Below are 16,386 nucleotides of genomic sequence, written 5' to 3' on the forward strand. Positions count from 1 at the left end.
TTTTAGAAAAGGAAGCTATAAGTTGAGAAAAACACTCTATGAGTTGAAGCAAGCTCCTTGAACATGGTATGCTGAGATTGATAAATATTTTACAATGAGAAATTTTCAAATAAGTGAAAATGAGCATACACGCTTTGTCTTAAAGAAGGGGAGATATTTTTCTTATCATTTCAATATATGTTGATGATTTAATCATTACAAGCAATGAAGAAAACATGATTCATCATTTAAAAAAGGATATGATGAACACTTATGAGATGATTTAGAGCTACTACATTATTTTTTGGGAATTAAAGTATCTCAAATGAAAAATAAGATTTTCATTTCTCAAAGAAAGTATACAAAAAGTGTTCTCAATAAGTTTAATTTATTGGGATATAAAGCTGTCGATACTCCATTAATGGTGAATGAGAAGTTAAAGAAAGAAGATGGAGCCCAAAAGGTTGATGCTGCAAAATATATAAGTCTTATTAGAAGTCTTTTGCATTTAACAGCTACTAGATTTGATATAATATTTGATGCAAGTTACTATCTAGATTCATGCAAGAGCCAAGTCAAATTCATTATGGAGTAGCAAAAAGAGTTTTGAAATATTTGCAAAGTACTGTTGACTATGAAATTTTATAAAAAAACTGTTGAAGACTCAAAATTAAATGGCTATTCTAATAATGATTATTAGGCGGGTTGTCTTGATGATATGAAAAACACTTTAGTTTATACTTTTTCTCTTGATTTTGAAATATGTTCATGGGCTTTAAAAAAATAAAAAGGTGTAGCTCAGTCCTTTATGACATGGAGATCTTTGTGAAAACAAGGAAATATCATCTTGTATTGTGACAACAAGTAATGGAGTCATGAGAGCCTATATGTATCTGAATTGTATCTCTCATTTTATAGAAAAAAAAAAACTAGCTCTGCAATAACAACTCAACTCTCCACTAAAGTTTTCTTTCTTCTATTCTTTTTTCCATTCCAACACAAATGACCAAAGTGTGCACATCATTTACCCACTCAAACCACTTGGCTACAAAATTACATCTACTGATTTATCTTCACTATTGTTCACTAAAATTTGGTATCTATATTCACTGACCTATAAATGCAACACAACTCTCAGAGAGAAAAGCAAGCATCTCTCCACTGTGTTTCTCCTTGCTTGTCATCTTTCTCCCCTTGTTCATGTCTCACATCCTCCTTACTCTACTTGTTTTCGCTTGATGGTTACTATGGTTCCATAAATTTGCTTCGCCATACTGTTAAGTGCCTTTACTTACAGGTTGTTCTTGAGCACTGTCAAGAAACCTGTTGCCTTTGTTTGCTTGTGCCTCATTATGTGATTCTTGCAACTCTTCTTGTTTTGTGGCTTAAAAATAAAAGAATTTTTTTATTGAATTTCTAATAAGGCAAGCTAAATATTTAACAAATCTCTCTAAATTATACCACAAAACTACTTTACTGAATTAACATTATTAGGCGCGTGAGGTAGTTTGACAATTGACTATTTTGGAAGCATTGGCTGACGCGGCACAACGTGTGTGGCTATTCGTGGAATTGCGACGTGACGTGTTCTTTCTTGTTGGAGAAGCAATTGCGAGACGCTTGAGTTATTGGGCCGAACCGGGCCGCCAGACATTCCAGAAGGTTCGTCGATTCAAAATCTTGCTAAAGCGAGATGACCTGTCGCGTTCTATAAAAGCCGACCACCGAGAATGGCACTGGTCTTCCTACCGTTCCATCCCTTTTCTTCTCTCCTCTTCCACGACGCCACCTCGCTGTGCTGAACCCTCGCCGCCAACGCCGCCGCCGCTCTCCCTGATTCTGCCTCCCATTTTATGGCTTATGCCTCCTCGGACGACAGAAAGATCGTCTCGCTGCGTTCGAATCCCCCGCCGATCGCCCATCTCATCGACTCCCGAACCCTAATCCTTCCGCCGCCAGCGCATCCGCCGGTGGGATACTTGCTCGCCTTCGTTCCTTCGCGGCGAGCTGCCCCTGACGAGGACATCTTTCCTCGCAAGCCGGCCTTGGTCCCCGGGAATCCCAAGGTCGTCCCTCCTCCTGTGGTCCTGCGGTTGAATCCTGCGTTCTTGGCGCAGATGGATGAGAAAAGAACGGGATCGCTTCTGAAGGTCCATATTAATTTATTTATATTTTCCTTTTTTTTTGCTCGCTCTTTTTTTTTTCACCTTAGAGTTTGCCCTGATTTCAAAGATTGTATTCTAAGGAGTTTATTGTTGGTTCTTTTCTTGTAGTTTATGGGAGATGAGAATCTGTATCCGTCCCCAGAGGAGGAAGTGAACAGGAAAAATGTGATTAATCAGCTTAAACAGGTCTGTGTAGATGAAAATTAGATATTTAAAATGGGGATTAGTTGTGGCCAAGTCTGTTGTGCAAGTTGATAAATTTGAAGTTGTTTGCTCGCTTGTTCTTTTTCTTGTCTTTTTCTTTTGGTCGTTGTGGTGATGGATATGCCTTTGCTCCTTGCTATATATCTCCAACAGTTAGTTTCAGATTAAGGGATCCAATTTCCAGCTATTGTTTTCTCCTTTTTTGCCTAGAAATAGTATTCCCATTATCTAATAATGAAAATATTGGGTTGTTTCTTTTCTATGTTGTTACAAAGTAAGTTTGTTCTTCAGTTTTAGAATTATTTTGTTTTCTGTATATGAAGTACTTATTTCTGAAATCAACTTGTCATCAAAGCCCTGCTATAAGTGTAACATGTTTATTCCTAGTAGATAGTCCGGGAATGGATAAGGAAGATCGCTTGGCAACGTCATCTACCTAAGACTGTGATTTATCAAACAAGTGCCACTGTTCTTACATATGGTTCATATGGTTTAGGGGTAAGTTATCTGGATCTTTAGTTTATTATTCTTAAGACAGATGCCATGCACGTATTTTCATTAAGATTTTTTTTACAATGAAAATTTGTGAAATATTTTCTTTCTTTATCAATGTGTTTGATTGATGTAACATGACTAACAAAGGGCATTTGTGCTATGTTGTTTTAATCCATGGCCTTATTTTTTATTTCTGCAATGCTGATTATTTTTTCCATGCATCTAATTGGTTTAGAAATTGCTTCCATTAAGCTTCATATTCCTCTTGTGAGAAAACCATCCTCATCTAGTTTTTTTCCTGTTGACCTTTATGATCTAGAAGAAGAGACTGACTTGTATTAAATATTTGGCCAGTCAACATTGTGTATTTATGGGCATTGCCTTATAGGTGCTGGCGTGTGTGGGCATATGATGCATGTATATGTTTGTGCATGTGTATGCATACTGGAGCTTATGTGCATTTGAAATTGAGTCCTCAACTATCTTTTTCCTTCTATAAGAATTTTACGATGCTTTCCAACTAAGTAATTGCTTCTGAAAATTTGCTTCTTTTGCTTTTTTTTTTTGGTTTTGTTTTTGTATTATCATAATTAATTGGTGTTTCTGTTCGTTTGGAGAAATTCTATTAGCAATGAATAACATGGCAAAGATTTACTTTAGCTTTCAGTTATCAAATTTCCTGGCCTGTGTAAAAATGGAAAAAGTGCACTGTTTTATTACTTTTATATTTCTATTTCCCTACGGTTTTACTGTTGATATGTGCTAAATCTTGATTTCTAACTTTTTCATAGAAAGTTAAATTTTGATTTCTTGTTCTTCACAAAAGTTATATTTTCTTGTTGCTGCTGTTTGTTTACAATTGTTTAACAAAATAACAACTATATAGGTTCATGGACCTGAATCTGACATTGATGCATTGTGTGTTGGTCCGTATTTTTCCACCATGGAGGTAAGTCTGTATATGCCACTACTTGTCACATTTCTTTGTTAATTGCAAATCATAATGCATCTTGTTGCAGGAGGACTTTTTCATTGTTCTGAGATCAATGTTAGAAGGGCGAGTAGAAGTGACAGAACTTCAGTGTGTCAAGAGTGCAAAAGTCCCATTGATGCGTTTTAAGTTCAATGGGATTTCGATTGACTTTCCTTATGCGCGCCTTTCTGTTGTTTCTGCTCCTGAGGTATGCACATAAGAATATTTTAAATGATTTATGCATTCAATTGTTTATGAATGATTATTCTCCTTGCATATTCTACTATGTTTGGTTAGCTATTTTTGAAGATCATGTTTTCTAGTGTTTGATTAACTTATATATGTAAGCTCATGCCACATTAGACAAATTTTCGTAAATGCCATGATTTCCATTCCCATGCATATTGGGTGCTTTCACCTTGTGTTTATGTTCAGTGATTAATCTTCTTAAGATATGTCAAAAGTATAGGTGGAATTGCCCTTTTTATATCTGTTATATTAATAAATATTTAGTGCATGAATTCAAAGTCTGAGATTTTACTTATTTGATTAAACTCTTAAGTAATAGATGGCAGTTACTTGTATTACAGTGTCTGAACATTTTTGACCCGTCCGTATTAGCAAAAATTGATGAGACTAGCTGGAGGAGTTTGTCTGGTGTTCGCGCTAATAACCGCATCCTTCAACTAGTACCAAATTTGAAGGTATTTTTGTTGTCATTTTTTCCTCTTCATAATCTATTTATTTTTTAAAAAAAAACTTCTTGCATGATATTTTATGTTATGCAACTTCTTGATTTTTACATTTCATATTTATGTGGTTCTTTTTCAACTTTTCATTCTGCAATACAAATCTTTTAGACATAGGTCCTTAGTAGTAACATCCTGTGAAGAGAACAATTTATCTGGGCTACCATCTTTATGCTTTCAAATCTGGGTATTAGTGGTTATCTTATAGAGCTAAAAAGTGCTACCACGAGATGGCTAGGAATTGTTAATATGGGATTTTAAGTTTATTTAGGAATTTAATTCATATTAACTTATGCATATAAATTTATTATCTTAGCATTTTATACTTTCTATGTTTGTTTATTGATTGAGTATGAAGTTTTCTCAATTGAATATCAAGAATTGTTTTCATCAAGATTTTTTTTTTAGTTTATGTAACAAGCTTGGTGTAGATAGTATCTATGCTCTAGCTTGAGGAAGTGTTATAGATAGTGATATAATTTATAACCTGGTTTCAAGTTATTATTATGGCTATATTTTAGTTAGTTAATTGGGTAGGATTAGCAGAAGTGACTTCTATCCTCAATTTTGAAATTTTCATATGGTATCCTTTGCTGTAACATCTAGAAAAGGGTGGCTGTGTTGGTTTGGTGAAAGGCTTGAAATTTTGACAAAGCCAAATAGCAACCCTGAAGTTAGATGTTATATAAAGTTGTGATGAGCTAAAATCTTGTTGTTCATTTTTTCCATATTTTCCCCGGACCCCGTCCCCTGCCCTTTTTTTATTTAGTCCCCCTCCCCTCCTTTGCAAATGGACAAAACTGATCCAATTCTGAAGCTGGTGGTTATGTTGAAATGTATTCAGTGATCACAATCATTATTGATTACCTAGAACCATAAGTAGCTGGGTGAAAGATATGCACATATATATTATTTAAAAAAAGAGAGAAAAGACAAATTTGTATAGAATTTGTGTTACTTAAGTAGTAACTCAAAACACGGATTGATCACTACAATGTCTATGCAGAAGACTAGATAATAATGGGAAAAAGGAAATAGTTGACCTTAATGCAATGTTATGAACTGGTTTATATATTATATATATAATTTTGTTTTCCAACTTCATATTTTATTAATTTCTTGTGAGTTTGATTTGCAGAATTTTCAATCTTTGTTGAGGTGTGTTAAATTGTGGGCAAAAAGGCGCGGAGTTTATTCACATGTATGATCTCTTCCACTTTATTCTTTCCATGAAGCTTTTATATACAATTTTTCTTGGTAAAATAACATCTCTGAGCCGATTAAATTTCAGTTATTTGGATTCTTTGGAGGAATTCACTTGGCCATCCTTGCAGCCTATGTATGTCAGAGATATCAGCATGCAAGTATTAGTGCTCTCTTATGCCTTTTCTTCGAGACCTTCTCTAAATGGCCTTGGCCTGAACCAGTAATTCTAAGAGATCCATTGATCCAGTTTGGACATCCTGATATGCCGCCATTTATGCCTATCATGATGCCTTGTAGTCCATTTGACTGGTGCAACTCTAATATTACGAGAAGCACTTATACAAAAATTGTTTCTGAGTTTCAGCGTGGATATTCCTTGACTAGGGTAAGATAATTTTCAGAATACAACTTAATCTTTCTGAATTACTTTTGCAATGCGTATTTTTGACAATAACAATGGGAATGCAACATGCTAGTAGCATCATGTCTTCCACCTATTTGTTTATTCTATTGAATTATTCCATATGACCTACGTTTTCTCTCCTAATTTTGAGTTCCTCAAAATTCATGAAAACATTTATGAATTTCTGGAGTTTATAGATTCATGCAAACATGTGCATTTTGCATTTGATCAATTTGGTTTGTTGAGGGTTGATTACTGCAGTCCCCCCCCCCCCCCAAAAAAAAAAAAAAAAAAAAAAAAAACCAAATCTATGAATTCCCACTTCCCAATATTCAAAGGAGAAAGTAGATTTCCCCATTTCTTGTATGGTTGAATCAACTCTTGTTTGCCACTTTGTATTGGGCTCTTGTTTGGCACTTCGTATTGGGCTCTTGTTAGGCACTTCGTATTGTAGCTTTAAAATTTATAGTTTTCAGATTCTCATTTATTTTAAACGTAAATACAAAATTAAGACTGTTTGTTTTGTACCTTGGTATACTTAAGTTATTGGATTTCCATTATCTAGATTTTTGGAATTATTGAAATATTCACATAAAAGATGCTTTGGATGAGCATATTCATTAGTTGTTCAACTCCTTGCTGGTTTCAGATTTAAGATTGGATGTGGCAAAATTGTTACTTTGTCTTGTAAACAATTCATTAATTATTGTTGTTATTATTATTATTTTGTGGTTTCAGTTGCAAGATCCAGAAGGATTGAAGTTTAAATGGGAAAGTTTGTTTGAAGCATATCCATATAAAACAGAGTACACTCACTTTATGAGGATTCTTCTTGTTGCTCGAGATGTGAATCTACAAGATTGGGCAGGCTGGGTGAAGTCACGGATCCGTGCTCTCCTGCTGAAGGTTCTTGCTGGCTTTATGTGCTCTTTATATCACTTTCTTTCTTGTTCCACGATTTAGAGATTAATGCTTTATAGTTTGAATTCATTTTTCATTGTTAAATTTTTTCCTTGACTTGGAAGCTTTGTTTTTTATTTATGCAGCTGGAAATGGTAATCAAATATTGTGATCCAAATCCTACTGAATTTGTTGATCATGTTACAGCGGAGCCTAATGTTGTATTCTATTGGGGATTGTCACCTGATGGGGAGACAATAGACATTGATTGGTTGAAAGAGGAGTTCATGAAGAGTGTAAACACAGACCATTTGCCTGATGTCAACCATAATCTCTGCAAGGTGGATTTAGAACTTGTACATAGTTCCCAGCTCCCTAAAGGCCTAGACTTTGACGCTGGTAGTGCAAGATGGTCAAAACCACACTGGAGAATAAGAGATCATAGAGACTCACGAATACCACTCTACTCCAAACATCTGCCACATTATTTTGTTGGTCATGCGGCGGATGGAGATTACCCTGCTGCTGCTGGCTAGTTGTTTTTTTTTTTTTTTTTTTTTTTGGGTCATGCGGCAGATTGTGGCTACTACAGTTTGAGTATTATCCAATTGTGGCTAGTTGTTTTCAGCACTGCATTGATAGAGAACAGACCAAATATGTTTTGAGAAAGGATTAGTCTCTCAAGTGCACTCTTCGAACTAATCTTCTACATTGCTTGTAAAGAATGAATGAACGTCCTAGAAATTGAGAATGGATCTCAATGTGTTAATTGTCTTTTGGATGTCAATGTGTAGCTGTGTATAATATATTCTCTTCTTTTTAAAAGTTGGATTATGTTTTGAACAAACAAGTCCTTGTTGTTATGCATGTGAGTGATTTATCCTGCAATGCTTTGATAATAGCGGCTGACTAGTTTTCGACATGATTAGCACATTGTGACACTGATCATCAGAAAGGGAAAGAAAAATAAGATGAACTTGCTTCCGCCGTGGAACTGGGCAGAGTGGTAAGAACGGGTGTAGATGGAGGAAAACAGCAGTGGGTTTGGCAGACCAGGTGGGTGGGATAGATTGGGTAGACCAATTGGTTGGTTGAAACTATTGGGACAGTTTATCCAGTTGAATTGGTTTAGGCTGATCCTACTACTAGACAAGGCAAGTTTGGCCGGAAGGCAAGTCATTCATTTCTCTAATATAACATTCTTTTGAGCAAATAAGCAGAGTTGAGTGAACGAGTCGGGTAAATTCTTCCACCTGATTATTACTCATCCACTCATGCTTATCTATCCTTCCATTTTTTTTCAGATTAAACATACCCTACGAATTACAGCAATTCTACTACTAGTCCCTTTTCAATTTTACTTAATAATATCCATTATTTTAATTTTGATGTGTCTATAGGCTATATTAGATTATAATTATAATTCCTAAGTGCTCTATATGTGTGATTATCCTAATTCACTCCATATGATTGGTCTAATTAATCATTTGATTACGATATTTGATTATATTGATTTGGTTCATTCTTACAGATTGTCTACCCATTCAACATCTAACTCTCCTTGTTTAATTGACCAATTAGTTTGCATGTCAATTAAATTATTTATTTAAGGATAATTATGATGAATTTTATTGGAATGAATTTTTTTAAATGGATGATTAATTTAAGCATATGTTAAAATATTTGATCATCTATTACTAATATTTTTCAATTTATCTAGATGATCGATAGAAAATTTCTATAGAATTGATCAATCATTCTATATAATTGATAATTCGCTCTCGAAAGATTAAATATTGGATGCCAACAAATATATAAAAAATAATTTAATTAATTTTATTTAATTAATTTTATTCAAGAACGGATTGAGATGGACTGATGTTGGCATACGATATGATTAATCTTAAAAACAATAAAAAAAAATTAAACTTGACTACAGTCCAATATAACTCATAAGAAAATCCGTCCATCCTTGTTCTCATCGGTCTACTTAACTCGATAATAAAGTTAGATCTATTTAACTCGTAAATAAGTTTTCAAAGCGAAACGTCGTCAGAATTAGACTTACCCAAGAGATGGTCCACTAAATTCATACGTGTCGTTTGACGGTTGGTCGGAACACCTCATCCGGTCCTCGGGGCCCCTGTAACGCTCGTGGTTCGCGTTGAATCGGAGGGGAAAGCTCCTGCGGCAAACGAATCTAGTCATCGTTGCCGAGCTCGAGAGTTCCCCTGTTCTTCGATTCTGTGATTAGGGTTTCCTTTCCTCGGAGTTCTGTGATTAGGCGGGCGAGAGCCGGCGACCAGCGAAATGGCACAAGCAGTGGAGGATTGGTATAAGCAGATGCCCATCATCACGCGGTCGTACCTTACCGCCGCGGTAGTCACCACCATCGGATGCACCCTCGAGGTGTGAATTTAACACACACTCTCTCTCATATTCCTTTTATTTCTGGTGACTATTCGAATTCGATTATTAGTTAGGTCGTCTGAATGTCGATGGTCATTATGACCTCCAATTAGGGTTTCAATCATTCGCCCGCGTGTTCTGCTGTCATTCTTTTTTTTTCAAGGGAATGTTTTCTTTTGTTGTTTGTTTGCGTTCTTAATAAGCTTATGTCTTTCTCAGATCATATCGCCTCATAAATTATATCTGAATCCTATTCGCATAGTTGAGAAGTATGAGATATGGCGTCTCGTCACGAACTTCCTGTACTTCCGGAATATGGGTAGGAATGATGCTTCATCTACTTTGAATCTTGTATTTTGTTGAGTTTCCTAAAATTAATATTTCTATTGAAATTGACGATTTGGTATCTGTTTATTGTCCCTCCTTTGTTTTTCTTCTCTTTACCTTTTCCAGTTTACAAATTGAGTTAACTAGTTCATTCAAATTGGATGTATCGAGATACTTTTGACATGATTGGTATCATAAAATTTATTTTGATTTTTTTTTTGTGAGGATTGGTTTTATTGTCGATACACTATCCTGAAAGATCCTTCAATTGAATAAAATAACTTAAAAATTTGGAGCTTTTAGCAACTAATTTCTTGGTTTCTGTTGTTTTTGCTTACAATTTGAGGTTTGAGTTTAAGCTATTTGCACTTTCATTGGTTAGCACACTATTATATGTGAGAATCTATACTAAAAGAGGTTTATCTTAAATATAATTCACAAGTTCATCTAGCTCTAATGGAAAAAGGTAAAAACGTAGAGCTAACTCTTGTTGTGAACCTAGAGATACAATAATCGTTTGTTACACTATTAGTAGCTATACATTAGTAACTATTTTATCATATATTTTCTATGTTACATTGTTATAAAATTTCAAAATAGTTTTTTCTTATTTAAACTTTATCGCAATTCCATAATATAGGATCATGGAGGCCTAGCGAGGGATGTGTGAATAGATGACAAGTAAGAGAGTGTGCAATAACCGAAGTGAACAAAACAACTGTGGAAGCAAATTCAAACAATACTAACAACAGGATTTAATGTGATTTGAAGACCTCTTCTACTCCATGGCTTTAGGCATGTTAGTGTGACTATCCTAAAATGAAAATCCACTATAAAGCTCCTTGAAATAGGACAATAAACTACTTAAAATAGGGTAATAGAGCAAGTTCTAACAATTGTCCAAGAGAGAACTAGAACAGCCTTGCTTTGTAAACAAATGAGTTCCTAGTACCCTAGGAACTAAGCTCAAGTTTTCTAATTTGTAAATGAAATACACACAACAAGAGAGTTGACAAACCTCACTTCTCTCCCTAAAGAATGTAAATAAGCATAAGGAAGAAAGTAAGGTTACCAAATGAGCTTGAAAACTTGAAGAAACTTAAGCTTTGATCAATCCAAGTTCAAGGAGTTGTTCAGGAACTTAAATCATTGGTAGTTAATGATGTTTTAAAACAAAAATCCATGAGGGGACCTGACTGATAATATTGCTAAGCTATAAGACTTCGTAAAAATAATTAAGCTTGCATAACCTTATTAAAAATAAATAAATTGATCATCTTTTACAGAAATTTTTCCCAAATGATCTTTGGTAGTATAGTGTTAAGATGCTTAGATGGCCTAATTCGTCATTTCCTTGCACAACATAAAGACGATGTTAATAGCGCAAGTATTCATTTGTGCATATTATTTGTATTAGTTTATAATCTCAATGAAAATAAAAAATAAAGATGACATGCTAACATCAGAATATAACATCTTGGTCTCTTTAATTTATTTTATACTTTTATTTTTGCTCCTTTGTCTATTTTCTCCTTTTAATAGGTTTTCATTATCTTTTGTTGGAGCCTTGTATCCTTTTCCAATTAACATCCATACCATTCTTACCTTTCAATATTTAAAATTGATTCCATCATAAGTGGGTGGATGATAGTGGTGGTAATTCATTGCTTTTTAGATGTTAATCCTTCAAATTTAGAGAACCTCTCTTCAATGTTAATTAGTGGCAGCGTGAACAGATGGTGAACACAATTTACTTGTTTCTCACATACAAACACAACAAATATAAGATTAGTAATATGATTGTCTTGTGTGTGTTTGATTGTGTCAAGTATATGATTGCAATGGAATAAATGAAATTAAAATAAGACACGAATATAACATGTTTCGGAGATTCCACTTCTACTCCACATTCTATAACATGTTTGATATGCCAACCCTAGAAATGCACTATAAACTATTCTTTTGCAAGAGACAATGAGGCAACACTATATAATATCCATCTGTTTTGATTTTCATTCAAACAATATCCTCACTCTTCTTAAGGATGAAAATGTAAACATGAGGAAGAGTAAATTACCAAGAGCTGGAGTTGAAGCCTTTAAACTTTGTCGAAACTTTTGGAATCTTTTGAGCACTTGAGCACAAGATATCAAAAATGTTTTTTTATAAGTTTTTTGCCCAAAATCTCTCCCATAGATTATATAAAAAAGGCTTTAATGGATACATTCCAACCAACTCTATTCAACTAAAAGTAAGTCCTCTACTCAACTGGAGTGTGGAATATAGTTGTTGGAGGCCAATAATTTGCTAGCCTCTGCTCGACTAGAATGTCATTTAGTAGATTATTTCTCTAATAGAAACATTTTATTCATTCAAAACCCTCATGCATTCAATTGACCGCCCAATGGTTTGATATGAATCTAGATGGTCTCACCTTAGCTTACAACCACTATTAGCCTAGGCGAAGGCCTAAGACTGAGTCATGACACTGAGTCAGTTGGCAAACTACTATTGGATTCCAATCTCCTAGTTGAAAGCTTTACAACCAAGCTCTAGGTATTCCACCTTGAATATTTTCACAATGTTGTAGTCTAAGCATCACATTGTTGCTTGTACTTTAGGGTTTTTGAATATTTTCACAATCATGATTTGTGGGAATAGGGTGCTAGTGAACAGATTCTGGAACGACAATAGCTGAGGACATCTATATATCTATTTCTACTCTTCAATTTTAGTCTTGATATATCAAACATGCTCTTATGTGGGTAATGGTGGGTTAGCCATCTACTTTTAGCGGGTCTGTTTTCATGTAAGTGATACTTCAAATTTCCATACCAGTTGTTTTCCTCATCTAAAAATTTATCTTGTCTGTGATTGTAAAGAGCTCTATGTCTTTTATCGATACTAACTTTTTTATGTTGCTAGATTTGGATTTTCTATTCCACATGTTCTTTCTTGCTCGATACTGCAAACTTCTTGAGGAGAACTCCTTCAGAGGCAAGACAGCAGATTTCCTCTACATGCTGCTGTTTGGGGCAACTGTTTTAACTGGGATTGTTTTCATTGGAGGGATGATACCATATTTGTCTGAGACCTTTGCAAATATTTTATTTCTCAGTAATTCATTAACATTCATGATGGTTAGTACTAATTATTGTTTTTGTCTAGATCTAAGATGGATGTTAATCTATTGTTTTTTATTGTTATTTTTGTAATTTTCTTGCTTTAAATGCTTAATGACATGCATATCTAGGTTTATATTTGGAGCAAGCATAATCCTTTTATTCACATGAGTTTCTTGGGTCTCTTCACCTTCACTGCCGCTTATTTACCATGGGTGAGTTAAACTATCAGTTCTGTCATTTGTGTGATCATTGATATTATACTCCCTGTTTAGTTATTTGTACTCTTGACAATTTCAGAATTCATCCATTAACCTGAAAGCTGAATGCATTTCACAGTTTTAAATTCATTTAATTTATTAGTTTCTTTTGAGTTAAGCATTACTCAGCATCAATGTCGAGATTTTCCATGGCTTTCATCCACACACAATTGGATTCATTCTATGATAACTAATTACCTGGTACACTATGATTGATAATTTTATCTATGCTTTATGCTCTCTACAAGTTCAAACGGGGACCTCTTTTGCAAAATGAATCATTTAGTAATGACAAATGATAGTCTATCAGGTTAGCTGATAGTTTGGAAGTAATGTAGAGAAATTAGGCAGCCTTGAATTGAGTAGCACAACTTACAAGTTACACCAGATTAACGAGGAAAGTGAGTATATAGTGGTTATTGGGATTTTGATTATTTTCCAGTAGGATTGATTCATTGTCCTCTCTGATTATGAAAAAAGCATTTGAATTTGTCATCAAAACATAAGCTGCTGTTCTCCATTACTCTTGAATTACAGATGGTATCATTTAATTGTAACTATGAAAAACCTCTAGAAATAATTGTCACAGAATAACAACTTGCTTTGGAGATTTTGGTACATCCGATCTAATAATTAGAAACAATTTATAATAATTGTCACAGAACAATAACTGAAACTAATGAGTTATAATTTGGTTTTGATGGGGAGAGAATATATGCTGATAAATGAGGATTATGTTTCTTTAAGATGTTTAAGGTTGCCAGTACTCATAAGTTTATGAAGGCGCTGCATAAGCACTACACGTGTTCCCAATGACAAGGATTCTAAACATAGGTCTTATTTGTACCTTATATTCATTATGGGTTTGGTGTAGGTTATTTTTCTTTCAAATTGTGAAAGAGTCATTAATAAATATATTTTTTATTGATACAGTTGACAGTAATGCCTCCGCATATTGCATAAGCTCTGTGTTTGTGATAGGGCTGCCACATGCACTTCTTAAATCTTCATGTTGGTTTATTAATATACTTGTGTTTATGGTGCTAATCGTTCATCGTACTACTTATTGGTTTAATATAAGAATTGTCATTTTGTACTACAGGTTTTACTTGGCTTCTCCATTCTTGTTGGCAGCAGTACGTGGGGTGATCTCCTGGTAATGCTAAGTTATTTAACTAAACTTTTAAAATATAAACAAAGCTGTCATTGCTAATATCTTTGGCAGAAGTCATGCAAGAAGTTGAAAACACAATTGACAACTATGAATGACTTTTTTTTATCGAGTAAATGTTTAGATCAAGTACTGCATTGAGTATGATTTTCTATAGGGCGGGCAAGTTATGTTGGCTCATATTTTTGCTAGCGGTATCTCCACATTATGTGGATAGTTAAGTTATTTGGCCAACGTGTGGGTTTAAAAAGAAATCATTTTCATATCTCCAAGCTTTATTAATTCTTCTGGTTGTAACGTCAAATTTTTTTATTTCTTTTTAGCATCTAGTTGAAGCTCTTTCTAAGTTCCACGAAATTTCAGCATAACAAAATTCATTGTATGTATGCAATGTAACAATAGAACAAAATTTAAGGTGTATGTTAATGCAGACTTCTCTTTTTTGCCTCTCTTAATTTGCTTGAAATAGACAAGAGGATCCAAATCAATGCATAATTCTAAAAGCATAAAGTAATCAACTAACCTAAAAGGTCGATGACTCCAATGATGTTTGATTATTTTGGCATTTTAATTTCTTAAATCACTCATTGTTTTTAACTGATTCTGTTACCTCAACTGTAGGGTATGATTGCTGGTCATGCCTATTACTTCCTGGAGGATGTTTATCCACAAATGACAGGACGCCACCCCCTAAAAACTCCTTCGTTCATCAAAGCATTATTCGCAGATGAGACTGTCGTCGTGGCTCAACCAGGAAATGCAAGGTTTGCTCCTCCGCGAGATCATCAAGATTAACGATGAGGAACACCAACTGAAAGCCTTTGATGGTTACGTTTGCTGATCCAGCCACAGGCAGTCAATAGTACAGATCGAAAACAAATTGTGATTCCATCGTTCTGTCACCTCCCTTCAGGAAGCATGCCCATCAACTAATTTGGTTTTCACCAGTGAAATGATAGTTGTGTTATTCAATTTCATTAGTATCGCATATGAATTCTATGCCTGTTAGTGGTGCTTGATGACAGTGAGAATGCTTGTAGAAATTGAAGTTTCTTGGTCTTGTTTTTTTGAGAGATACAAGCCTAGTTTGTAAATGAAGTGGAATCAAATATGCTGAATTGCTGTAAGATTACTGGTACTGGTGAAATCATTCATGCAATGAGCAAAATAAGTTCTTCCTTGGGGAGATCCGATCCTGTGCATTAATCCAGAAGCAGAACTAGCAACGAAGGGGAAACTACTCGTATCATTGTGAAACAAAAGCAAGATGGAAGATGGAGTCACGTATGCTGTTGGACGATGGCAGGGACTTGGACAAGGGGTGGCTTTTCGACCTCGGCCGCCACCTCCTCAACTACCTCACCAAGACCGACCTTCGTCAAGGCCGCAGGGGTTGTACTCTTGCTCTTCTTCTACCCTTTTCCTTCTTCTCTTACATTGGCCTTTTATGATTTCGCTCTCAGACCGAAGGGATATATATATATACATTATTGATAATCGGTAGCATAACTATGGTTTTGTATGCTGAAGGGGAAGGTGCAGTTAGTTATAAGTGATGACCTTTTTGGGGGTATTTAGTTAGGGATTATCATCGATAATTTTGATTGTAATACAGTATTATTGCCACATTAATAAATGAATTATAATTTGAGAATGTGATTATCTTGGCCATCTAAAATTTTTGACGATTTCAAAAATTAATGAATTTTTTTTATAATTATTCTTTGATTTTAAAATTGAGTTAATTTCAATGTATCGTAAAATCTAATTAAAATTGAAATAATTAATTTAATAAATTTTAATTTAAATACTTATAAATTTAAAAATAAAATTAGATAATTTATTTTAAATTTTTAAAAATAAATTTAACGAATTATTTTTATTAAAATAATTATTTTAATAAATTATTTTATTAATATATAAATTTATTTTAAATTTAAAAAATAAAATTAATGAATTAGATTTATTATTTTAATGAATTAATTTATTAAAATAATTATTTTATTAAAAGTATATAACTTTA

General features: G+C 34.1%; 2 protein-coding genes across 2 annotated transcripts; both read left to right on the forward strand.

Moving 5' to 3' along the window:
- Positions 1–1,742: 1,742 nt before the first annotated feature.
- LOC141839662 (nuclear poly(A) polymerase 3) lies at positions 1,743–7,829 on the forward strand. The gene is made up of 10 exons (XM_074727462.1): positions 1,743–2,129; positions 2,253–2,330; positions 2,739–2,846; positions 3,730–3,792; positions 3,863–4,024; positions 4,407–4,520; positions 5,704–5,766; positions 5,857–6,156; positions 6,913–7,080; positions 7,221–7,829. Exons 1-10 carry the CDS (start codon positions 1,833–1,835, stop codon positions 7,608–7,610), a joined length of 1,743 nt encoding a protein of 580 aa, XP_074583563.1. The 5' UTR covers positions 1,743–1,832; the 3' UTR covers positions 7,611–7,829.
- Positions 7,830–9,238: 1,409 nt separating this feature from the next.
- On the forward strand, positions 9,239–15,490 carry LOC141842040 (derlin-2.2). The gene is made up of 6 exons (XM_074730256.1): positions 9,239–9,483; positions 9,703–9,802; positions 12,736–12,950; positions 13,064–13,147; positions 14,295–14,348; positions 14,985–15,490. The coding sequence occupies exons 1-6, from the start codon at positions 9,385–9,387 to the stop codon at positions 15,156–15,158; spliced, it is 726 nt and encodes a 241-aa protein (XP_074586357.1). The 5' UTR covers positions 9,239–9,384; the 3' UTR covers positions 15,159–15,490.
- The last annotated feature ends 896 nt before the right edge of the window (positions 15,491–16,386 follow it).

This window comes from Curcuma longa, chromosome 11 (genome assembly GCF_044706935.1).
Source record: "Curcuma longa cultivar G26 ecotype Majalengka, Jawa Barat chromosome 11, ITB_CL_G26_1.1, whole genome shotgun sequence".
NCBI lineage: Eukaryota > Viridiplantae > Streptophyta > Magnoliopsida > Zingiberales > Zingiberaceae > Curcuma > Curcuma longa.

Coding starts and splice junctions, on each gene's coding strand:
- LOC141839662 (XM_074727462.1), top strand. CDS start 1,833: ATGGCTTATGCCTCCTCGGACGACAGAAAGATCGTCTCGCTGCGTTCG. Junction 4,025..4,406: donor CTGTTGTTTCTGCTCCTGAG/GTATGCACATAA, acceptor CTTGTATTACAG/TGTCTGAACATTTTTGACCC. Junction 4,521..5,703: donor AACTAGTACCAAATTTGAAG/GTATTTTTGTTG, acceptor TTTGATTTGCAG/AATTTTCAATCTTTGTTGAG.
- LOC141842040 (XM_074730256.1), top strand. CDS start 9,385: ATGGCACAAGCAGTGGAGGATTGGTATAAGCAGATGCCCATCATCACG. Junction 9,484..9,702: donor CCATCGGATGCACCCTCGAG/GTGTGAATTTAA, acceptor TGTCTTTCTCAG/ATCATATCGCCTCATAAATT. Junction 9,803..12,735: donor CCTGTACTTCCGGAATATGG/GTAGGAATGATG, acceptor TTATGTTGCTAG/ATTTGGATTTTCTATTCCAC.